The sequence below is a fragment of the Dromaius novaehollandiae genome, chromosome 6, assembly GCF_036370855.1.
Source record: "Dromaius novaehollandiae isolate bDroNov1 chromosome 6, bDroNov1.hap1, whole genome shotgun sequence".
NCBI classification, from domain to species: Eukaryota; Metazoa; Chordata; class Aves; order Casuariiformes; family Dromaiidae; genus Dromaius; species Dromaius novaehollandiae.
Genome location: NC_088103.1, coordinates 27,054,121 through 27,078,844, shown reverse-complemented (window position 1 = coordinate 27,078,844; position 24,724 = coordinate 27,054,121). Strand labels below are relative to the sequence as shown.

The 24,724-nt window shown below is 45.1% G+C and overlaps 1 protein-coding gene across 1 annotated transcript in view; it reads left to right on the top strand.

Annotated features, from left to right (window-relative positions):
* ANTXRL (ANTXR like) overlaps positions 1-24,724 on the top strand; it is a 66,372-nt gene that overhangs the window by 29,028 nt on the left and 12,620 nt on the right. Inside the window, exons 12-17 of the mRNA XM_026112542.2 lie at positions 302-380; positions 4,536-4,631; positions 6,231-6,269; positions 9,303-9,401; positions 11,054-11,221; positions 12,409-12,489. Of these exons, the coding sequence (XP_025968327.2) occupies positions 302-380; positions 4,536-4,631; positions 6,231-6,269; positions 9,303-9,401; positions 11,054-11,221; positions 12,409-12,489 (562 nt within the window). The remainder of the gene's footprint in view (positions 1-301; positions 381-4,535; positions 4,632-6,230; positions 6,270-9,302; positions 9,402-11,053; positions 11,222-12,408; positions 12,490-24,724) is intronic.

Here is a 24,724-nt window from a genome sequence, read left to right as displayed (position 1 = left end):
AGCAAAACCTCTGTGACTACATTATGACTCACTGTCCTAGTGCCCTTTGCCCCAGGTGGGATGGAGGTTTTTTTAAAAAGAGCATATGCCCCAGCTCAATTAAGCCAACATAAAAAGGCTGGCTCCTGGGCAAGCAAAGAGACAAAGGCAGGTAAGCACCTGAAGCCATGAAACTGCCTTGACTCAGCAGCACATGTTATCCATGCGTGTTCATGAGCCAATGGCTAAAACACAGCCGGAATAAAGGGAACAATGGGTATAGAGATGACACTAAAAATAAGTGTATCTGTTTGTGCTTTAGGGTGGTTTTCCTACAAGTCAGCATGAACAACGGGCTAACGTTCATCTCCAGCTCTGTCAGCATCACCAGCACACAGTGTGTAAGTAATTGCAATGGGGCTTGACAGAGAAACCATGAGATCTTGGAAAGAGACGGCTGCTCTTCAGGCAAAGCCTCCTTGAATGAGCCTGAGCTTTCTACGGCTTCTGCATCACGGTTATTGACTGGATCCCAGCAAACCTTTGAAAAGTAACTAGGGCCAGTTAAGATTAAATTATTACTGATGATGGATAGAGCATGATAGATTATTCAATAAAGCAATTACAACAAAAGACTCCCTGCCCATTCCTGTCCCAGAGAAGAGAGATCTTCACATTTAAGATGATAATAGAAGGGAATCCATGAAAACCAGGGCAGGAGTGTCAGGAAGCAACACCCTGTAGAGCACTGGGATCCATTATGGGATCTGGAGTGGAAGATGTAACTGTCAGGGCTTGGATCTCGGAGGGCCACAGCATGGAAGAGCCTCACCGTAAGGGTTATATTTTGTTTGGAGCTTACAGAATTTGTTCTTAGACTTCCTCAGTTTGCCTCTGCCTTAAGGCATTTTTACAGTTTTTTAATGACAGGTGGTTGCTTCTCTTGCTGTTATCAGGGAAGACTCAAGAGAGGTTGTAGCCTCAGATCCTGGGATGAGCTGCTTATTAATGGCCATCCTACAGGCTAGCCAAGGGATCATGTGCTGCTGGGGGCCAGTGATGGCGGTGACACGTGCCACTCTGGAGTGAGGTCAAAAAACCATCTAGCCCCAAGAAGAGGGTCGGGGATACAAAATCTGATTTTAGAATCAAATAATCAATATGAAGAAGTAGGCTATTTGTAAATAAGCAGTCTTCTTCCTTGCTTTGGGCTAAGAATAGGCAATGCTCGTAGCTGGTGTGAGTTAGCATCAATACATCATCAGTTTTTAGTACGTGAAGATTTGGCCCTTTGCTTATGGACTACACAAAGCTTGCCGAAGTACCTGATGCCAAGCATTTCGTATCAAAGTTGAACTTTGTTATTGAAAGGATTTTTATAGCCTACACAAAATGCTGTCATACTGGTTTGTAATCGCTGTTGCCCTTCTTGACAGCCACAGAACAGAAGGGCAGGAATGAGGATAAAGAGACAGCAACTGTAATTTGCAAACTTGATTTTCTGATGTTTCCAGCAACGAAGTTGGGAAATTTCACACCAGATTGAAACAATGTAGAGTGTGGGGACTCAGGATTTAGCAGAGATGTTTTTGCTGCTTCACCTGATTTTACAAATTCTTCCTCCAAGTTTTCTACGCAGAAAACTGACATTTTCACATTTTACACCCCTCTTCTACCTCAGGTACAATGAAACCTTTTGAGTCTGCAGTGAAACACAAGTGTTAACTGGTGCATTCAGTTATCCATACATCATTTATTTCTGATGGGGACTGAAGTCTTAGCCCTGGTTGGGGTCCCTACAGGCCAGAGCGTGGATGGAGGAGGCTTTCATCACAGTTGCCTTGGGATAAAGAGAGGAATCCAATCTCCAATCCTGTCAATCTGGCAACTTTTGACCAGCTCTTACAGATTGAATATGAAAGAGGCAAGGGGTCTGATTCTCAGCTGTACGAATCGGGCTGGCTCACTCCAGTCGCATCCCACGAGTGGGGAGGTTGGCAGTTCAGTTTCCAAGTTTGTCTAATCTCACGCATTCTGCTCTTTGTTTTAGAGACTCCCCCTGTTTCCTTTTCTCTCCTGTTTGCTTTTCTGTGAGTGGCAGTCAGCTGGCCTGCTCCGCTCTCCTCCCCAGCTGGCTCTTCTGTCCTTTCTTTATAGTAAGTATCTCTCTTGACTTTACTCCTAAAGCCTTTGTGTGATACCTGTGCTCATTCCTGCTCAGCTGCATGAAGTCTGCTATTTCCTTTTCCAAGTCCAGTTTCACTACAATACTGTGTGTACTTGATCATTGGAAGAGGAATTTTTAGCTTCTGGCTGCCAGAAGCATCACTGTCTCAGTGATATATGTGAGCACTTAGCATGGCAAAAGCAGTTTCTGGGAATAAAGGTTACAAAACAAGCAGGTAATGTCATTTTGAAGTAGCAAGTGGTATGTGCATCTGTGGCTTATGTGCAGCATCAGTGCTGTGCTTGGATTTGTTTTTAAAGGAGGGCAGGAATACGTCCTGAAGTTTGGCTTTATTTTTACTCAGCCTTTTCCCAACAAACTGACTTCACCAGGAATCCACACCTCCCAAGTGTCTGCTTTCCAGATGTGTTAGTGCTGCACGAGGGCATCAGAGGGATGGAGAGGGGGTTGCAGTACTGAACTGCAGGTGGGCAGTGTCTTCTCACAGGACTCCTTGGAGCAGGAGGCCGTGCACAAGTCGCAGTGCTCCACCTTGGCTTTCTCAGCTCCATGACCAGATGAGTGAGGTGGGCTAGACAGCACGTGCCAGAATGTGTCAGTTTGTTGCACCTGTAACAAGAAGTCACAGAGCAGCAGAGAGGTGATGCTGTGCTGTGGACACGTGGGATACTGGCCTGCATGGTTAGAAGAGGGGGTACCAACCCTGGCTGCGTTGGTCATGTGTTGAATTGTCAGTGCCGATAGCTCTAGGATTTGGCCTGAGGAAGAATTAGATACCACTCCAGTCGGTCACTCAGGATCTCACCCAGCTTTGCAAAATTCTGGTCAGCTGGTGCTTGCTTTTCACCCTCAGTCTCTTCTCTGTCTGAAGGGGAAGCAAGCCCACTTGGACTAGTAAGGGGAACTCCTGTTGTAAAAAGAGGCTAAGCATGAGTTTGTGTTGTCTTACGGGAATTCAGTGAGTAGTTTTCAGATTTAACGAGGAGAACCTCATGGACTGTAACCTTTATAAATCTTTCTTGGAGTTTGTTTTCTTTCCACCCATCCTCCCACCTATTGTTCTTCCAGAATCTCTCATAGCTTTCTTTCTAGCCAGTTCCCATTCCCTGTAGCCTGATTCACAGACCTTTCTTCAAGCTATTTTTACTTCTTCCCCGTCCCAGGCCATTCTCCACTTTGCCCTGTTTTGCCTGTTTTCTGCTACCACTGCTGCTGCTGAAATGAACCTCTTTTCAAACTCAGAAAATCCACCATTGAAAAGGTTTCTTTTGACAGTATAAATAAAACAGCTGGGGCACCGGAGCTGATCTTCGCCTCACCCAGTGTCCGATGTAGTCCAGGGAAACTGCATGTGCTGCTCCTCATCTGCATCAGACGTTTAATTTCTAAAAAGCTGTATGTTCTGTATGTTTTGCTCGGGCCAAGCAGCATATGAACATCTGCTTTACTGTTGTTGTCAGGGCAATACCCAGAGTCAGCACATCTTCTGAACGCGTTGACGTGAAATGCTCCAGGTAGAAAAGAGTCCATCAAGATTTACCCAGGAAAATCAGAGCTCAGATCCTCTTTTGTTGCCAGGCTACTCTGAAAAGCTAATCTCAAGTGTTACAGTGACTATTTTTGAATTCTAATCTTTTTAAAGAAAATCTGAGCTCAGTTGTGAGTGTAGACACTGACCAACTGGCCCTAGAGTCCTACCATTCTCTTCAGGGAAATAGATGGATTCTAAGGATTAGGAATGGTTAAGGTCACGACTACAGTGCGGTGTAAAAACAGCTGAACCAGTTCCAGGTAAGCTTACCCGAGAACCAGCAGCATTACAAACTAGTGTGCATAGGCATTCAGTTTGAGTTTGCATGTGCAGTTTGGGTTGAGATGCAATGCAGACAGGTTTGTGAGCTGATGAGGCTGAGCTGATGAGCTTGCTCTGCTGTGTGATGTTGACATGCTAATGCACTCCAGAATAGCCATGATTTGAATATCAGCATTTGTATATTGTGCATCTCTGGCAATGAAAGGTTATTCTGCACACCTGAGAGTCTGTGACCATGTGGTTTGAAATGCCCCTTGGATGATATTAAGGGACCTGTCAGCCCTGATTTGGGAATGGTTCATATACAAGTTTCGGGTCCTTTAATCCAGTGGGCTATAAGCATACCATAAATTCCTTTGCTAACAGGAGGTGCTTCCCTAAATCACAGCTTCAGACACAGGTTGGTGGCACTAAATACTGACGTGACCCTAGCGAGAACAGTGTTTGCACAACCTACCTGCAGAGTCAGAAAAGAAAACATGGCTCACATTAATTGTGTGACTTGAGGGCTCCTGCCTTGTTTTTTGACGTGTCAAGTAATCATCTTGTTTGCAGCTGACTGGGACGGTCCTTTTCATTGCGCTCCTGATTCTCTTTCTGCTGCTGGCTCTGGCTCTTCTTTGGTGGTTCTGGCCTCTTTGCTGCACGGTGGTAAGTACAGATTTTTATTCTTTTAACTTTGTTTCTTCTCTTCTCTGCCAAAGGCCCAAGTTAAAGTGTTGGACTGGGCAGTTAGGGTTTTTGGGGGTATTTTTTGTTCATTTTTGGGGTTTTTTTGGTTTTTTTAAAAAGTGCTGTATGGCTTGTAAGGCCGTGATACAACAAAGTGCTTAAAGCACTTTTTTAGGTCCCTTTGGTCCAGATTTTTTGAATGTTGCAAAGCCGAAGTGATTTTGACAATGACTGAGAAGAGCAACTTTTAAGTGATTTAGGGCAGGATTTTCAGAATGTGGATAACTGCTGCAAGTCTGGCCATTCAGAGCTTGTGGATGTGTCTCCAGTGAGTAGCAAAAAGTTGTGAAGAGAGAAGCTGTTGTCAGTCAAGCTGTTCCATAATCAGATGTCAAGTAGCTGCAACAGCATAGTGCTGAACCCAAGACATAGGGATTGTTACCTTAGGTTTTGCTTCTTGCTAAAAGTATCATGCTGCTTCTCCTTTCTTCATGTAGCACTGGACCACGTGTCTTGAGTCTGCAGGGTGTCAGGGATTCTGTATTGCGCTTTGCTATGTTGCACAGACAAGATCTAAATCTTATTTAAAGTCAGTGTAATGTAGAGTGCTACGTATGCATGCTGCAATTGACAAAAACCAGCTATCTAGATCATTTGAAATTTGCGCCGTTGGGTGAAATGATGCTGAAATATCAAGAGCTGCATGCTGCAATTTCTCTGGGCCTCTTAAAGAAATCTGTAAAGTGCTATTGCTTTCACATTGTTGTGTGTGCAAATCAAAAGATTACATGTGGAGTTAAAAGTTCTGGGCATCTCACAGGGGCCAGTTAGCACCTGGTAGGCCTGGAGCCCTAGTCTCTTTATCATGTTTGAAGGCCCCATTGCTGCAACTTCAATGTTGGTGTCAGTGTGAGTAACCAGTCTAATGGCTCTGTTCAGGTATTATGGTGCTTCGTGCCACGAGTAATCACAGTGAGGCTTCTCACAGGAGTGATGCTTTGCAGGGTCAAGTCCAGCGTTTGCAGAAGGGGATAGTAAATGAAATGTATGGGTCGTGGTGGAGGTGATTAGACTGCGTGTGAGAGAGCCTTGGGAAGCCGTTTTCCTGCCACTGCCTGAGCTTGGCCCAAGTTTCTCTAGGGACACAGACGTGCTCCTTCAGAACAGGCTTTGAAATCTGCTGAGGAAGAGCATAGCACTAATGTGTGTATATGCCGTTACTGCCCTTTTTAGGTACAAGAGCTATTTTCTTTTTTTTCTTGGAAGCTGCAGACTGAGCGAGTATTTTGCAGTAGCTTGATAATCAAATGGCATATTTAAGGCAGAGCTCCCAGAATATGGAGCTACTTAATGAGGTGCTGCTTGATTAATTGGATAGCTCAATGTGTGGGTTTAGCTTCTTATCTACATTTATTTCGTGCTTGTTGAAAAGCAGTGGGACTAATGAAAGGATTGAACGTGGAAGAGTGGAATAGGGCAACCCTGTGCAGTCCACAAGGAAACGGAGAGTGCACAGCCCTGGGAGATCGGTGAACCCTGCCATTAACTCAGATTTCTCCTGTTCTTTATATATCCCAGGTGATCAAGGAGCCGCCTCCACCACCGCCTCCAGAGCCTGTAAGTATGCTATTTTTGAGCTGCTGCAGTGTTTACAGCCAGTGTAGTGTATGGTGCTGCCCGGGAAGGTCAGTCCTGTAGGTGTCCTAATGACACCTGGAAGGCTGTGAGAGGAAGTCTCTTGGGCCGGGACAGTTATTTCTGCCTCCAGGCTACTGTATATGCATATAGCGAGACTGTTTCCATCCACAGAGATGATAGCTGCGTAACGCAGAAGGTCACAGCCCCACAGTTTGTGTGGTATTTTGCTCCCTCTGTTGCACATGCGCTAGGTGTGTGTGTAAAGCCTTGGTTTCTCCAGCGGTGAAAGCAGCGTGCTGGAGGCTGTCCCTCCTCTAGCAAAGCTGCCGTGCTCTTCGCAGGAGCTTCGCCTGAATCAGGAGCGAGGGATCGAGCCTGGCGGCTGGAACGGAGGGCAGCGAAAGCCACGTTCCTGTGGCTTTGGTGCAGGAGCCGGGGGCGGGAGCCGGCCCTGGCTGCACTTCTGCTGCAGAGTGACCTTTGGCAGGACGTTCAGCCTTTCTCCACTTAAGCTTTGAGCTTCTTCGCGGCAGGGTTGTGTTTAGCTGTTTTTGGCACAATAACATACAGGGGCCTTAGCCCCAGCAGAGGTGTCGCTGTGCTATTTTGAAAAAAACAATAGTAATAAATGTATCTCCAGAGTAAACTCATGCCTTTCTGTATTCCTTTCCCAGACACAGACAGTTAACCAGTGGAAAAATACTTGCCTAACCTACAAGAGAAGCTTACAGTTTGCTGCTAACTTGCTGTAACTTGGCATGAATATCAGGAGGCAACCACAGCTGCTGTTTTGAGGTTGCCAGAGGCCACCACTACTGTCTCTGTGATCCTGTTGCTTATCCTGAGCAGCAGTACCGTGACAATTTTACTTTAGAATATGCACCAAAAATTGTGCCTCTTTTCGGGTGGTTAGTATTGTTGTGAAGCATGCAATTGCAGCCATACTGTGTTTGAGGGAGGTTTCTGAGAGCATCACACCCCTGGAGCAGAATTCCCAGATGCTTTGGGATTATTCCCTTCAGCAGAGATTTTAAGCCAGCTCACAGTCCTTTTGACAGCATTTAAGCTTCCAGAAATAACACAGAATACAGATGTTACTTATCCCTTTACTTGGCCATGTCTTTATCCACTATGGACGGTTGCTTTATTATATATAACACTAGTCTTCTAGAGTATTGTGACCTGCCCTTTAGCTGATATAATTTGATATTTCCATTATTAAACTGAATATAGTTATCTATAAAATCTTGTTCTAAACCACAATCATTAGATTTCCAACATTTCTAAAAATGTACGTGGTGGCTGTTGACATTCTGTATGTGGCTTTATGTGTTTAGTGTAGAGAGCGTTTGGTATAAACCCTTTTTCAGCTGGACAAGTATGAGCCATCACTGTTAACTGTATGCCGTGAGACAGAGTGCTACTGTCAGGCTTGTCAGCAGTAAAGGTTGTTAGACATGTTACATTCCATGGAAGAGGCAGGATGTTTTGTATAGCACTTAAGTTCACAATGAAGTGAAACACAAATTAATTACAACTGTTGATGTAATTCACCAGATACTGTTTTTGAGGTGGCACAAAATGGGAAGAAATTGATTTTTTAAATATTTTTCCCCCAAAAAATTCATGCCTTGCTAATAATATATATTTTCCTGACTTAAACATTTCCCTCTCCCCGTCCCAGCTGTAGTCTTACCTGGTCATATTAAAGAATTTGTTGGAAGAACTGGCCCATAAACCTTAGCTGAGAGATCAGATGTCACTGAATAAGTTATGGAAATACCTTTTCTCCAAAGCATAATCTAAGAGTTAAGTAAGAAAAAACAGAGGCATTTTTTTAAGTTGTTATTGGCTTTTGGACTCTCAATTCCTTTCACGTTCTAATAAAAACACATAGGACAACTTTGGAAAAAATGTCACCCAGTAATATGATAATAATTTATGCCCTTCTCTAGTGTTTGGATTTCACTTGATTTCTCATAGTGAAAACAAAGTCATTCCAGGCAAAGTGTTTCTAGAAGCATACTTACACTGAAAATTAATAAAGGGCACTGTGCATGGCCAGTCCAAGAGCAGCACACAGATCAGCGTGTCAGGTGTGGGTGGTTTTTTTTGTTTTGGCTTTGGTGTTTTAAAGAGTGTGAGGAATGGAAGTGGTATGGTGGGAGTCTTGGCAGGCCCCTTCCTCAGCTGTGTCCATCGTTGGGGCCGACAGGGAGAGCATCCTGGCTGGCTCAGCTTAATGCCAGGGAGCCGGCGAAGCCCCAGTGACTTCTCCCGACTCAAAGACTGGGGATGTGTTCTCAGGGTGGTCGAACCAGAAACATTTGCTAGCTTTTAGTTAAGCAAGAAAAGCATGAGAAACCCAAAGTAAAACCCTGATTCAGACTCTCCCACGTTCCAGAAAAAATCTGCAGTCTTTATAATTGCAGAGCAAAAACTCTGGATCTGAGCTTCCTGAAAACTTGGAGAGATTCCAGCCTCAGTCCCAGTTCCAAGCTGTACAGCTTGAGCGAGTCTCTACAAAGCATCAAGCAGCGCAGAGTAACTGGTTACAGCTGCCACGAAAAAAGGGCCTGATGCACATGTTCAAAAACTCACAGTGGTATCTTTTTTCCCCTGTTAGGTGACATTAAGTTCTAAAAGCACAATTAATAAATGATTTCTTTGGGTAAACTGACTGCCATGTTTTCTGCATAGTGTAGTGGCAAGCCAGTATAATGTACAATTCATCTCTACTTTGCCTTCCCTTAAAAGTCAGTTGTGATTTTGAAGCTGAATGCATATTTGACTAAATAAAAGCAGCCTGAAGAGGGGAATAGGCAGTCCTCTTTGGCTTCCCTAGTTAAAATTGCAGCTGCAGAGACAAGAGACTTTTGTTTGTTGTCAGTACAAAAGTGTAACACACAAAGCCAAGTATCCAAGGATCAGACCGTAGGATGCTCACTTGTTTTCCATAGCTTATGCCATTTATACAAGAACAACAGCAACATCTCCCCGTCCTTCCCATAGGAATCAGATGATGAAGATGGATTGCCAAAGAAGAAATGGCCAACCGTGGATGCATCTTATTATGGAGGCCGAGGTGTTGGTGGAATTAAGAGGATGGAGGTATTTGGCTTGCGGTTTTTTGCTTTTGTAAAAATCAGAGCATTTAATTGTAAAGTTTAGCAATATATTTTATATGGTTTCTACTCTGATGGAATAGAGATCAGAATTTAATTTGGGCCTGTCCACATGATTGCACCTGCCAGCCAAGTAGGCAGACATCAAGCTGCCATCATTTGCATCTGTAATTAATTCAGTCTAGCATTATTAGCAGGAGCAAATTAACAAGTTCGGAAATGGGATAAGCAAGCACCAAAAAAAGTTTTAATTTACTGGATCAAATCCTTCAGCTGGTGCAGTAGGGCCCAGTTCTCTTGACTCAAGCAAAGTGAAGCAGATTTTGAGCATCTGAGGGTGCAGTGCATGCTGTGCCTGGCTGGAAGCAATTTGTTTGAAAACTAAAACCAGTGATTTTTCAGTTGAGCATTAACTCCTAATGCACTAAAAATTTGCCTGGGGAAAATTTCACTGTAGATCCTCCATAGTGAAATTGGCCAATAAATCAAATTTTTACCCATGCACAAGCCAGACTTGATGTGTGAAGTGAGGTGTTACTTTGAAAGAAATTTGCCTTGTGCTATTGTATGGGATGTGTGTTCCAGGCAGCCAGTGGATAATGCTGTAATCAGCTGCTAACACCTGTAAATCAGCATAACATAGATCTGTTTAATATTCCTAGCTGTGGTTAACATGACTATAAGGCAGGGAGCTGGCACTCACTTATATCAGCCGAGGGCCTAATGATGTCTTTCAGGGGTGCCACACCAGAAACTCCATTAGATCTAAATGGTAGCTGAGGGAGTTACGGTGAGGTAAGCCAAACGAGGATCTGGACCAAACTGGGGCTAACAGAGTGAAAGCAGTTGTTTCTCAGCATGTCCTTGCAAATCTGCAGTTGACATACTGTATCTTAATATTCCTATATCATTTGCCTCTGGCGAAGTTAGTTCTTGATGCTGAGTAGCTGAGCAGCCCCATGGATCATATGCTGTCCTCAAATGCAGGAACATGTCTCCTTGAGACTGAGTCAGATCCTAAAAGCAGAATTACAGCGTAAAATAGGTAGGGTATAGTATGTGAGGATAGAGCTACTGTCCTCTTATGTGGCTATACTAGGTCTTCTTTGGAAGAGCTGTTCTAGCAGTAGCTGCATAGCAAGTTTGATGGCTGGAGCTCTTAAGAAGCCTTTCAAGTACTTGTCCACTGACTTTTTTTTTTTTTTTTTGCTTTTGAATGGAATAACAGGAGCTCGTTAGGGCTAGCTGTTAAAAATGCTTTTCTTCAGCTAGTGCTGCTGCCTGCCTTTTGAAAGAGACAGTGGGAAGTGTATTACAACTGTGTCCCGCCAGAGCAGAGTGCTTCAGCTTTCCCTCGGAAATGGAGGTTAATCTATCCCGGATGTTTTGACTCCCCCAGGATCTTATGTTACTAGAAAATGCAAATGCTGATAGTTGTAGGCTGGCTTTGAGAGAGAATATTTGACTCTTAAATGCCTTTCTCAGATTACAGTGGGAGTTTGGTGCCTTCATAAATTTGGCTTCCTGTCTGGTGGCATTTGGGTCATCTAATGGGAACTAGGTTAATATCTGTGAAAATCACGTGCTGGTGGGGACCGCTGAAGTGTCTCTACTTACAATGTGCCCTCCTGGCTTCAGGTGCGATGGGGAGACAAAGGATCAACAGAGGAAGGAGCAAAACTGGAGAAGCCCAAAAATGCCATTATTAAGTTGCCAGAGCAGGAATATGAGCCATGGGAACCCAAGCCAAAAAAGCCTCATGTGAGAAAACCCCCTTCCCAGCGGAAGTGGTACACACCAATCAAGGTAATGTCTGCCCCTCAGTTTTACAACACGTCTCTCACATCGTGCGTGTTACTACATCCTGTGTCCTCAGCACAGCCTGTCTTATGGTGTGGCTGGGGAGCCTATTTAGAAAAATGGGCAGGAGCCCTGAACTTTGCCCATTTGCTGAAACAGATGTTTCACCAGGCCCTGCAGTGCATCACTTTTGGGGGGAGCATGATGGGGAGGTTGGAGGATGGGAGCAGAGATCTTCCTCACTAAGCTCACCCCTTCTTTTTGGGTACTTTTGAACAGACAAATTTGGGATATTTGCTGTTGCAACCTGCTGGGGGCTCCTGTTTCAAGGCAGTGCCCGTTGAGGGCAGCACATACAGAGGTTCAGATGAAACGTGCCCTCCTTGCTGTGTTTGCACTGTGGCGACGGCCTTGGGTTGGGATTCAGTTCTGTTCCTTTCCAGTCCAGCCACAAGACATAGCGTTTGATTTTGGGCAAGTCGCTCAGCCTCTATGTGCTTTTTCATCCTGTTTCTCCTGTGTCATTATAGTATCTGATGTCTCCCTGTCTCTGAAGTATGTATCCTCACACAACCCTTGAGAAGTGGGGCAGTGCTGTTATCTCCACTTGCAGACAGGGAAACTAAAGGCTGAGCGCAGGCCGCATGAGTGACGTGCCATGCTCACCCAGGAGGTCGGTGGCAGCGTCCCAGACCAGTGCTTTGTGCACACAGGGCTAAGACTGGGTCCACCTCCACACCCTGCTCTGGCTGCCTCGCAGGCAGGTTTAACAGGGCTTCAATTTATTGGCTCGAAAGTACCTGTAATTTTTTAAGCTTGGTAGATAGTCTTTTGGCTGTTTGTCCACACTGTTTCATCTCCAGTCAGTACAGCAGGCACACTTTTGTTATCCTGCCTTTTGTGAACATGACACCTTTCTAACTCTACCTGTTAGGAGAGCTGTTCACGTTAAACTACAGTAATCCTCTGTGTGACCCAAGTAGGGTGGATTTGGCCATCACATGTCAGGTGCACATTACCCACTGGGCACTTGGCTCTGGTTGTCCAGATAGGCAGTACGCAGAGGACCAAGGGCACAGCAGCAAGTTATGTGCAGACACCTTAACACAGAAAGGTTCGGTCAAGTCAGCTGTCATTTAATCTCTGTTGTTATCTCAAGCCTTCTTGGTCACGCCATATGTTTTTGCTTCCAGGGCAAGCTTGATGCACTATGGGCTCTGGTTCGACGAGGCTATGATCAAGTCTCTCTTATGAGACCGCAGCCGGGGGATAAGGTAAGACACGCTATCATGTCACTTCTCTGTTAGCAGCAGCAGTGTTCTTCCTGCCTCCCACCCCCTGCCCTGCTGTGTTGGGGTTTTTTTTGTCATCATTGTTGTGCCTTTTCGTGTGTGTGTGTGTGTGTGAGAGCTTGTCTTGTTCCACATTACCCTAAGGCTAAAAATTTGTCACCAAATCCAGAGATTTCAAAATGAGCTTAAATGTTTGCTGTGGCATACATTTAAAAGCATTGCCCCAAAAGGTCAACAAGAATGTCTCCATTGAGATGATTGGAGCAGACTGCGGTAGAAGCTGGGAAGCTGCAGCAGTGTACGAGCATCTTTTCATCACTACAGGTTCTTCATCTTGCTTTCCTGGGCACAAATGTGTGGGAGTCGAGGGATGGATTCTTTGTTTATGTGTTCTTTTAGGATTTAGTTTAATGTATGGTCGTAGTTTCACAATGCTAAATATCCTTCCTACCCAACTGCAAAAAGCACTTTGCAGATTTAACAATAGAGTTAAGTGGTTGCTAATAAGAGAAGCAGTGAGCTGTGCAGGTGATGAAGAAACAAATTCTAGCAAATTTAACAGAGAGTAGAGTTTCTGCAGAGTTCTGTGCTGAGCAACATTTCTCTGTTATATCCTGTATGTAGGCAGAGTATTTACTGCCTTGATAAATTCTGTTGGCCAAAGTGTAGATCAGGAGTGTAGCCTGGAAGGTGCTGGAGCCAGGTGGCAGTCCGGGCCCTGTAGGCTCCCAAAGGGTAGTTTCTAGAGTGTCCTGTTGGTTCCAGTTTCACTGTAGAATTAGGAATGATTTTTCTTTTTTTCAGAAATAGTCTGTGAAAAGTGTGTGTGGGGGGGGATTCCTCATGGGAACAGGAGGGGCTTTGTCCGCATCTCTCGGAGCTCTGCGCTTGTCTGTGTGTGCTCTGCCTCTGGGTTGCTTACGATAGCTCAGTTAAGAGCTCTCCTGCAATTTCCTCATGCGAGCCTGGCATCATTACAGCTGTGTGCATTTTTTTTTCTGGGGGAACAACTCTCTAAGGATTGAGTACTGCTGCTTTGAACTGGTTCACCTTCAAATTTGGCTTCCTGCAGTGAAGCCTTGAAGCCGGAGGATAAAGCAAAGAAGGAACTATTTTTCTCGCTCTCTGTACCCCCCCTCCTCTGGCCAGAATCCATACATCTCATCACCCTTGCTCTTGGGGGAAGGGAGTCATGTTATAGAGTTATGGCAGTACGGGCCTTAAAGTGCTTTTCTTGGGTGGGAGTGGTGCACAGGCCCTTGTGCTTGACTTGTCTGCCTGGATGAATTTCAGTCTTAAAAACAGACTTGGAAGGTAGCTCTGATCAGCATCATTTAGGGCAAGTGAGTTGCATCCCTCTGGCTTTTGGCAAAATACTGTGTGGCACTTGGCTAATTACTAGCCAAGCACCCCAGCTTCAGTAGTTAAACTTTAGTCTCTTCTGTTTTGCTTTTGGTGTATAAAGGAACTGAGAGAACAAACTCAACTTCCTATGCGACTTTGTAAAATGGTCTTTTAACTTGTTTTATTAAGCTGCATTTTCCTAGGCAGCTGTGCTCGAGACACCTTATTTACTTTTTAAGCACGATCTAGAGCTTCTGAATATGCTCTTTAGGCCCAGCTGTATTTTGATAGCACTAACATTGTATAATATGAATCTATCCTCTGCCTTTCACTTGCTTGGTTGGTACATTTCTATCGGCGCAGAGCATAAGAGAGCCTCTGTTAGTCAGAGCGGTCAAGAAACATGCAGGGGGCTGGCTCAGAACAGGGATCCTCAGTTACTTTCCTTCCAGCTCTGCTGTGGGGAGGAGAAGGGACTAAAAAGAGGCTATGTAAAACAGACCGAGCTGAAGGATTATTGTATTAGGGCAAACATTAGAAAATCAAACGTACATCTGGGAAAAAGGGTGGAAAGAAACCTATTGAGCCAGATTGGGTGGAAGAATAGGATAATCTCTGTTCCCTGGTCTGTGAAACTAACTGATGCCAAAGAATATTGAGAGGGAAACAAGAAAATAGCCATCGCTGTGCTGTGGAGATGAAGGGCATCATAGTCCTGTATTTCATGGAGAAAGCCACCACAGAAAAGAGCAAAGATAGGCATTATTTGGTTGACTTTTCTAGTAGCATTCCCCCAGCCCCAAATTGTCCCTTTTTGAGCTAGGTGCTTGCGGGGTGTGTGTGTGTGTGGAATGGGTAAATATGTATGTAGAGCCATACCCGTGTAGGTGTGTGCACACACGCGCGTATGGTTCCTGGTCTGAAGAATGGGGAAATACAGTCAGCGATACGAGTGGTTACCCCAGACATCTACCTCCAGACCTGGGAATCTGGCCGTGTGGTGCTGCAGGAAGCTCAGCACCGGGGCGGGTAGGGGCAGGCATCAGCTGGACGGGGCCAGCCCAGCAGGAGACAAGGTCACCCGCGTGCGGATGTGCTGACGGCAGTGAAGGCGTTTTTGTTTATCGCTGTGTAGTTATGGAAGTAAAGCCGGGCATGCCCCAGCGCGCGGCGCCCTTCCCAACTGCGTGGGTATTTTGGAGACAGGGAGTGCTTTCGCTTTGTGGGTTTTTTTTGGTTTTGGGGGCGAGATTCTTTGTTTTGGTTTCGGGCTTTTTTGGTTTATTTTTAAGGTAATTTTGTAGTCATCTTGGGTTCCTCAGGAAAACTTAAATCTCGGGAGGCAAAAAGAACACACAGTTGTGTTTTGGGAGTAACACTTGGGTTTGTAGCTCAAAATTTCTGTTATTGTGGATTTCCAGAAATTAGTCAAATTATTATTTTTAAATTTGCAGGGAGTATCAGTGATACAGGGTGTTTCCCACTGGGACAAGATAACTCACCAAAGTTAACATTTTCCAAATGTATTCCATAGTTTACCTCATTTTTTGAAAAAAAATGTTTATTTTCCGCTTAAATTATTTCTTCTGAGCTTGTGTTGTCTTTTTGTAGCCATTGGTGGAAATTATGGCAAACCATTTTTTCTGCATAATGAAAATACAAATTATAGTGAAAGAACATCTGCAGTAAAGGGAGAAAATTTTTTTCACAAGGCTTTTGGGGCAGGGAAAAGATGACAAAGGAAATTCTTTTTGATATTAAAACATGTTTTAAAAGCTATTCCTGAAAGTGTTATTTTTTTTCATCATTTAAAAATGAGGAATTAGGTTTGGGTTTTTTTCTTCCAGGAAAAAATGAAAAATACTTGTAGAAAACCTTTTCCCGTGACATTTTTAATAGGAAATAAAACATGTTAATGTTTTTTGTTGGTTCATTGATATCTCTGGTTTTGTTACAGAGAAGTAGTGAAGTGTGTTAGACATTTTTCTGACCTGCTCAGCATCTTTCCCCACAACCCAGCCCTCTTCTCCTTGGCTCTGCAGAACACACAGGGAATGCAGTATGGACACCCCAGGTGCTCAGGATGTCTGACTTCTTTTCCCCCCAATCACTGAGTGGTGCTGAAAATGATATCGTTCGTGTTTTTTGAGTCTTAATGTGGTGCAACCCACTCCAGTGTGTGTGCAAGTGCCTTGCTGGGGGAATTCAGGAAATTCAGGGCCCCTGCCCTCCCTGGCCTGAGCAGGTCACAACGCTTTCCAGGGCACATCAGGGAGATCTTGGGGAAAAGATCCTGGGGTGGATGACCCACTGGTATTAGACAGGATTGTATTAGTAGGGCTGGCTGTCAGAATTGTAGATGCTTTTTGGAACTGTCTGTTTAAAGAAACCCGGGCAAGCAGAAGCTCTGATGCCCCTTCTCCTGGGAGCTGTGCCCGCAGCGTCTGGCTTGGCTTTGCAGACAGCTCCTCCTCTTTGTCTCCATTCAGCATCATGTCATGGCCCCACCAATGACACTGGCTATTACTGGTTTGCCTGTAGAGGGTCAGCCCCCCATGTGAAGCCTACCCTGCGCGTAGGTCTCTGGGATCAGAGATCGGGCAGGATAGTCCTGGAGTCACCACAGCGCACAGCTGGTGCTGCTTGGACAGATGAATGCGGTTTATCTTGCTGGTGCCAGGAGCAGCAGGGCTGAGCATGGCCGCCTGCTCTGCTGTGCCCTGTGCAAGCAGAGCCTGGCTGTCTGCTGGGCAGCTGTGTGGTGAAAAGGAGTTTGAGCAGTTCCTACCTTCCGAGTGGGAGACCTGGAGTGGCTCTTCCCCGACCTGTTCTTGTGTGCCGCAAGTGCGGTGAGCAAAGGGCAGGAAGGAGAAGCCTCCTCCAAGTTTGCTGGGAGGAACACTTGGCTACCTTGGCCTGCTCCAGAGGACCCCACTCACCTGACTTCTGCAGGTCATCCATGGCAGGAGCATCCATTTTGTGGGGATGGGACAGCAGGGAGTAAACACACACACTTGGCACTATCCCATCATTACCAGACAGGCTGCTGTTTGTAGACTGCTGTTTGATGAGCTCTCCAGTAGCATCAGCACAGGAGCAGGTGGATAAAAAGGGCTAGTGGCTCTGCCACTGACTGTGGTCCTTGCAGTAATGTATAAAGGTGAAGCCTTAATACAGGTTTGTGCTACTGTTTCACTGATGGGTCTAAAGGTAGTTCTAGTTCATCCCAAGGCTGCTACTCTTCCCTTCCTCCCCCAGCAATTTGGGCTTAGGGGACCAGCAGTCACTGTGTTGATATTATAAAGGGATTGACAGCTCTGTGGGTAAGACTCTGCTCATCCAGGAACAGGGAGCACATCAGAGGGGCCATATGGTCTGGCGAGCAGCATGTTGCTCAGATTGCCCAGGCCCTTCTCTTTGTTGCTTTTGGAGCTTCCCCTGTCACTCTTGGTTGGTGTCCTCCCATATCAAGGGGTACCTTTGACACACTTGCCTTTGATGTCTCTCCAGTTGAAAAGTGGAGCATCAGGTCTCAATTTTACATTGGCCTGAGTAGACACAGAGATAATGGGCAGATACTAAAACTCTTAAGTCTTCTGGGAATGCGTTCAGGAGACTCCTGCTTCTGAGAGCATGGTTGGTTCCTCTGTATGCTCTCCTTAAAGCAGTATCAGCTGGGCTGGTATGGAATGGAAGGGGGCTCATTTGATGTTTCCACAGAAGTATTGCATTATTAGACATCCTTGATAAAGATGGCTGGTCACCAGCGAGGAATTCACTTGACACTTAACTCTTCAGATGGTGCAGCTGCAGGAACACAGTCTTGTGGTAGCTGTAGTGCCAAGGCTGCTGGTGGGATGAGCAGGACCAGCTGCATTGACTGCCTCTTCCCTGCTCACCCGTGGGGTGCAGGGGTGTTCTGAGCTTGCAGGGGGCTGGTGTGGAGATGATAGTTTGGAAACTGCTCTTATGTGGCTATCTTGCATTTTTTGAAATAGCCTATAGAAACTATAGCAGCTAGTGGGGAGTGGGTGAGAGGCTAAGTTAGGGAGTCAGGCAGGTTCTCAGCAGTCTCTGCAAAAGGGAACTTTCTAGCCATTCCTCTTGGCCTCATGGATCAAAACTGGGGCTATTACTGATACCAACAAGTAAACTCTAAAAGCTGCAATTTGTGCAGAGAGGAAGGTGAGGTGCTTTTTTCAAATAGTCTGCTTAGTTGCTGCTTTCAGCAAATCCATTCCATTTTGCATTTCAGCACATACTGTCACAGGAAATTCTTGGAGGCTCGGTTTACCAAAAACCTCAGCCAAAAAAAAAAGACTCCCCCCTCCCCCCCGGCAGAATTGCTCTTGTTTACTTTAAGCTTTAGAAAGTGATCTCATTTTTTTGTCACTAAAAATTACCTGCAACAGAAAGTGAGAGACTGGATTTTGCTGTTACCATCATCTTGCATACCCATGGGACCTCTCTTAGAAATAAGCAATGCTTTACCAGTACTATCCTGTAGCTTGCACATGCAAAGCTCTTCCCTGGGGAAAGGGGCTAGAAGCAAATTTTTCTACAATAATATGAAAGATGGAATTAGCCTTTTTTTTTCCTCATTCCCCAAAACTGGAGAGAAAAAGGCCGATGCACGGCCAAAAACTTAGGACTAGGAGCTGCTGGTCGTACTGGGAGTCAGGACTTCGGGGTTGATTCAAGTCTTCACCGTAGATTCACTCTGTGACTTTGAATAAGTCACAGAAGCTGGAGTTTTAAACGCCGGCTTCTGCAGTCAGAACAACATGCATATTTGGGTTCCTCGTTCTGTGGGTCCTTTTCAAAGATATCAAACACTCTTATGTTGGTGTGTTTGTTAGTGCTCAGCAGATCTGATCACCCTCAGATTTGGAGTCAGTCTTTATAGTGCTGACCTTGACATCTACGTGCCTCAGTTTTCTCAACTGCAGAATAATCATGAGAACACAGTACTTAACCTTCCTTACAGCTGTGAGGTTTAATTAATGCCTGCCAAGCACGTGGGATCTCTCAGATGAAAGGTGGGACGCCAAGACGATGGATTATTAATGACTAGTAATTATTTCCTGGCTGCTGCCCACAGGTGGTCAGCAGTTTGACTGCAGCCCACGGGGATGGCAGCAGCCGCCTGTCACTCCTTGCTAGCTGCCCACGTACCAGTGCTATTTGGAGCTCATGCTAATTGCTTCTTTTCAAGACCAAGTAATGGCCCTTAATAGGCTTCCCTGCCACTGGCTTGGAGATGTGTTGTAATTGCCCAAGTAGTAATTGGCAGAGCTACAGGGGGTGCTGGAAAAGGAGCACCGCTTTCATCAGACCTCTGCCTGATGCTGGGGCTTTTCTCCCTTTGCTTAACCTTTCTGGAGCCAATTACCTTCATAAACTGCTGAAAAATTAAAGAGACAGGGGACAGTGCCTGCCGCAGTAGGTGATCTCAGTTTGTCACTTCCAGTGAAAATGAGACACATGTAGCACCCATGTAACTGTTTTTGTTTTCTTTTCTTTCTGTGAAGGAGACCAGTATGTGTAAGGCTCAGTCCTGCTATAATAGGCACAGAATGGGGGGGAAAAAAAGCTCCCTGGTGGGGGGCCTGTGCCCTAATGCACAGTTCCCAGGATGTGCTGAGCACTGCAGCTGGGAATGTGTAATCAGTGACTAATGAGCTTCCTGTCTTGCAAGAAGCCCATATACCAGCATTACCTCTCGCTTGTGCCAGGATCATGTTATTTCTGACGTGGAAGAAGAATCTGCAAATGAGCTTTGTGGATAGACGCTACCTATCTGCCCCTGGGTGGAACTAGCGGTGTGTCCGCATATTTGCAAGCTAGAGGCACGCTCACTAAGAGCAACCACAGGAGATTCTTCTGGAGAATGGGTGCAAACCCCAGGGCTGGTGCTGCTTAGCATGGTCTGAAGGACAGAAGCCAATAGGAGTGGGAAATGAAGAAGGATTGGCCTTGTGGTTTCTGAAACTGAGCTGTGACTTTGGAGGCCCTGGCTATAGTCTGTGTAAGTCACTTCACTTCTGTTGTGCTGTAGTTCCCCACTGATATAGAGATTAACAGTAAATTCTGGGAGAGTGAGACTGTACTCCTAATAGGATTTTGAAGACTTAAGAGATGGGCCCCCCTGTTCAGTAGATAGGGAGCTCTTCCACTATTCTTAAAATATATGTACCATTTCAATACTTTTTTTTTTCCTCTGTGGTAAAGGAGCAGGTTCAGCAGATCTCATTTTCAGGGTTAACATGAAACAGGACTTTGGGATAACAGCTGATGACTTAGTCTCTTGCTAACTGTGACCTTGACATGGTCTACCTCGGGGGGATAGGCTCTTATGCGTCATTATCACGGGCTTCCAGGTAGGACTGCATTGCTGCTCTACAACTGTACTTACAGTATGATGTGTCTAAACTATGCAGGCCTAGTTTGGAGTCTGGTGACTACCTTTGGGCTTAGGAGGAAGACCACAACTGAAAGTGCATATTTTTGAAAGGACAGATGCACAAATAGAAGTGCAGTTGTATACTAGGACTGCATGCACAGATCCAGGAGGCACACAGACATATGTGGTGGCCAATACATTTACTGGTTTCTTGGCAGCACCCTTGGGTCAGTGCTAAATTGCCTTGTTTCTTTTGGACTGCTGGGAGCTGTGCAGCCTGCATTTTCTTCTGACTTGCATAGCAGTCCAGAGCTTAACCTAACCAGCCTTCCTTAGCTCTCTGCTTATGTACTACTTCTAGTAATTGTGCAGGAGTCCATTTCCCTGAATACAGAATTAGGAATGCTGTGACTTCCTCTAAGGCTGTTTTAGCTCTAGAAATAAAATGCACTGTGCAAGATCTGGGTATTATTGCTGTTATTCATACTTTTATTGTCCTGCATGTCAATTAACTAAAGATCAAAAGATACTGTAGCTCTGCTTTCTACAGAAGAGCTGTAATTCTGGATGCTTCTGTTCTTGTATAAACTACTGTGGTTCATGTTGTGGTACCAGAAGAAAACCCAGATCACTGTGTCTGCTGTTGTAGATGTGTAGCAGAAAGATACAATTCAACCTGAAGGGCTTATGATCTATGCCCATTAAGTCACTTAAGATTATGCTGATGTTCATGTTCAAAACAAGATTAAAATCCTCCAGTTTTATATGCCAGTTTTAGTCTCAGATGTGTACAGAAAGCCCTACTGGAATTACAAGACTGTTGTGACTTTGTTTGCAGCAAAATCTTTGGTGGTTTCTGCTGTATTTTAAGATCTTCCTGCCTTCTTTCTTTTGCATGTGAAAATATTGCTTTTTTTCCTCTCCTTTTGGGGTTTCTTCTAGGGAATGTGATTACCTAAGCAGAAGCTTCTGTCTTCACTGGTTGGTAACTTTCAGGCTTGGGCTAGATGGAAGTTTTGAAGTGAAGCCTGCAAGAGTGGTGTCCCACCTTAGAGCACTAAAGGCTGGGCACTTGGAGTGGAGCAGAGCTTTGAGGAGCAATGAAAGGAGGTGCATTTGTTTCTTTCTGCAGCTGGGAGACTGCTCCCTGTCAGTGGGTAGGCTGAGAGTGGTGGCAGTGGGGTGCTCATAAAAACTGCTGCTTCAAAACCCAGAGCTAGTACCAGATGGGCTGGTTAAGCTGCGTAGGGGAAACATGGTAGGGATATATTTGCATAGAGTGTTAGGTCTCTATAGCAGACTTGAAATAGGAAGGAGAGTTCGATGCCAAGACTTGAATGCTTGAATGCTTTCCTAGTGCATTAATTCTTAGACATAATAAATTAGCTGTGTCCCAAGGAGCTCTTCCACCCAACTTAACATAAAAGCTTTTAGGAGAGGAGAAGTTTTCTGTGCTTTGTGAAAATGTCAGCACTGTTATTGACTGAACTGAGTGAGTCTCATCCAAGGAGAGTAAAGTCCTTGCAAGACAGCCAAAGAGAGGAATGTGGGAACTGTGAGTTTACCATCTACTTGTTCTAGGTAGCAGCAGAGCCACTTCAGGGCCAGCCATGCCCAGAGGGGTTAGGCATACTTGTATCTCTGTTTCCAGACTCCAAACACAGAGGGAAAGGCACAAAGAGGCAGCTTGTCTGTGTGATGGGCCAAGGTCTTACTTTTTTGGCCGAGGCAAGGAAAAATAAACATTTTAACCAGAAATCTCTCTTGAGAGGCTCCAGCATTATCCTGTACCCTCAGCATAAGGAGCCTTGCACTCTTCCTCTGTGCACACCACAGTCCCAGCTTGCTCCTGAAGAGACAAACAATTCCCTCCGGAAAGCATGATGACGCTTAATTACAGTTTGAGCAAGATCATTGTGGTCCTTTGTGGCTTCCTTTGCTTCTTCCAGCAAGCTGCCAATACCTCAAGGCTAGGACTGTTGCACCCAGAACATGTTTGTTGCTCTTGTTGCTATGCTCTGAAGACCTCCCCCTTCTAGGTGATGTACACATCCTTTTCCCTGAAAATGCTAAGGGAAAGAGGAAATCTTTTGCAAACCAACCACTGTTTTTTGTGGAGTTCTCTTTCTTTCAACCACACTCTAGTCTGGTCAGCATTCAAGTGTGGAAATGTGTGGTGCTGTGGTCAAAACAAGGGATGTGAATCATGAGTCCTGAACTTGTAAATGCCAGTTCTGTTCCCAAGTTGCTGGATGACCTTGGGTAGATGACATTACCTGGTAATGTCAGTCCTCACTTCCTCTCCACTGGAAGCCCGATCCAGAAAAGTTGGCAGCAAAGAGGAAGGCAGTACATTGTGCTTTGTGAATGCAGGTTTAGGTTAGACTTCAGAAAAATATTTCTATCAGATTTGGATGGGGTTTCTATAGGGTGGCTGTACTTTGAGATCAGTGATGAACATAAAGTATGACTGATAGACTTTAGCTTTCTTTAGACCAGAAATAGATGACAATGAGTATATTTGCTACTTTGGCTTTTTTAGGGCTCAGAATCAAGAGGCTTTGTTATGGATCTGCACTGTGAGTTACTTCAGCCACAGTCTCAGCAAGGTCCAAGACATGTGATGTTTTGTGCATTCCTGCAGGATATCTTGTGATTCTGGCCATTCTTTCAGGAGATGTCTGTAGCCCATTGCTGCAGTTGTCTGCTAAGGCCAGGCTGGAAACAGCATGCAGCTGTCTGCTGAATCGAGCTTGATGGAAATTCCTTGAGTAGCGCTGTCTTCATGACAGATGGATTCTCCATGTCACATGCTGCCTTGTCCTTTCCTTGTGTGCCCACACTGGAAATGTGGCAGCAGGCATGTTAGAGCTACGTTGGAGGGATGTGCTCAGCAGAAGGTTTTGCTGAAGGTCCTAGCTTAAAAGGCAGATTCCTTGTCTGAGCTATTCCTTCCTCTGATTCTTCAATATTGGCTGATCTCTCTAGGAATAAGTCCTGGGAACCCACTTCTCTTCAGTGTATTCCTGTGCTGGACTTTTAAAGTAAAAGAGCAGTCTGCTCCAGAGAATCTATCCCACAGATGTGCATAGTCAAATGTGTGAACCGGGGGGTAGTGTCTGCAGATGTGCATGTCTTGGGAACTGATCAGTGCTTGATTGTATTCAAATCTCAGTATTCTGATTAAAGAAGCCTCTGTAGCCTGGGATACTGCAGCTATTAACCTTACTGCAGAACAGATCCTGTCTGTGTTGCCATTTCATAGTAAATCTGGACAGCATTTTCCAGATGACTCTGTTTTTTTGGCCCAAACCTGCTTATTTAGATTGTCTGTAAATATTTTTGCATGTTGGTGGAATTAGTTAAACTGGAAAAAAATGCCTTTTAAAAAGTCTCAATGTTTTAAATTTTTGCTTTGAAACACTTCAGATTTACCTATTCCATGCAAAGCTCAGAGAAAAGGTGTGTTTCAAGTTGAACAAACATTTGATTCAAGCGCAAGTGAAATTTATTTTGACGTGTTTGCTTTATCTTGAAAATTTTCTGTTGTAGGTTTCTCCCTTGACCAGCAAGTGAACCAGAAGATGACTTTTCTTCCTGCTGTAATGTTTAGTGCATGTCATCATGGCCTGTTCCTGAGTTTGCCCTGGCAATCTACCTCTGTCAGCCCCTGAGATATTTATTCCCTGAACTGGGTTATCACACACTTGGAGATGAATAGAAGAGTTTTTATGCTCTTTCTTCCCTTTCCCAACCCATACATCCTACTCCTCAGCTATGTGGTTGCCATAACTGGGGTGTATGGAGGCCTTCTAAGCTTCTGAAAGGTTTCTTCTCACAATCCCTTTAGTGAGTGAGGCAGAGCTCTAAGTCCCATATTACACAGGAAACTTCAAAACAACAGGAATAAAAATCTTTCTCAAGATCACACAGGTTTCTGTGACAGAGTGAGAGATTGAATCAAATTCCTTGCTCTGTGCAGCACTCCAAGTGCTGACCTGCTGTCCTAACCACTAGTCCACTTGACTGTCCCATTACCCATCCCTCCCACACGTCATGGCTCTCACCAGGCTATGGTGCCCCTGACCTGGTATGCTTGACCTGTACCTGAACTTGCCTGTTGACATGTCTTTCCTTGTAGTGTTTGATTCTTCGCTTGTCTTCAACCTTGTTTTTTAGTCACTCACCTTATTTCCACCTTGCTAGGATCGTGACTGTGTTTTCCAACATCAGAGTCTATGGGAAAGGGCTGTTTGATGTTAGCATAGAGAGATGGTCTTTGTGTTCAGCCCGAGTCTCATGGGGTTTCTGATCAGAGAGCCAAAGTAACATGTTGTTTGCATCGAGGGGGGCGGAAGTGCTGGTGGTTCCCTCTCCCCCATGCCGTTGCCGGCAGACAAAGCCCTTTAGCTCTTGGTGCTCCCCTTCGCCTCTGCAAGAGGAGCTTGTGCATCTCTGCTCTTTGTTTGG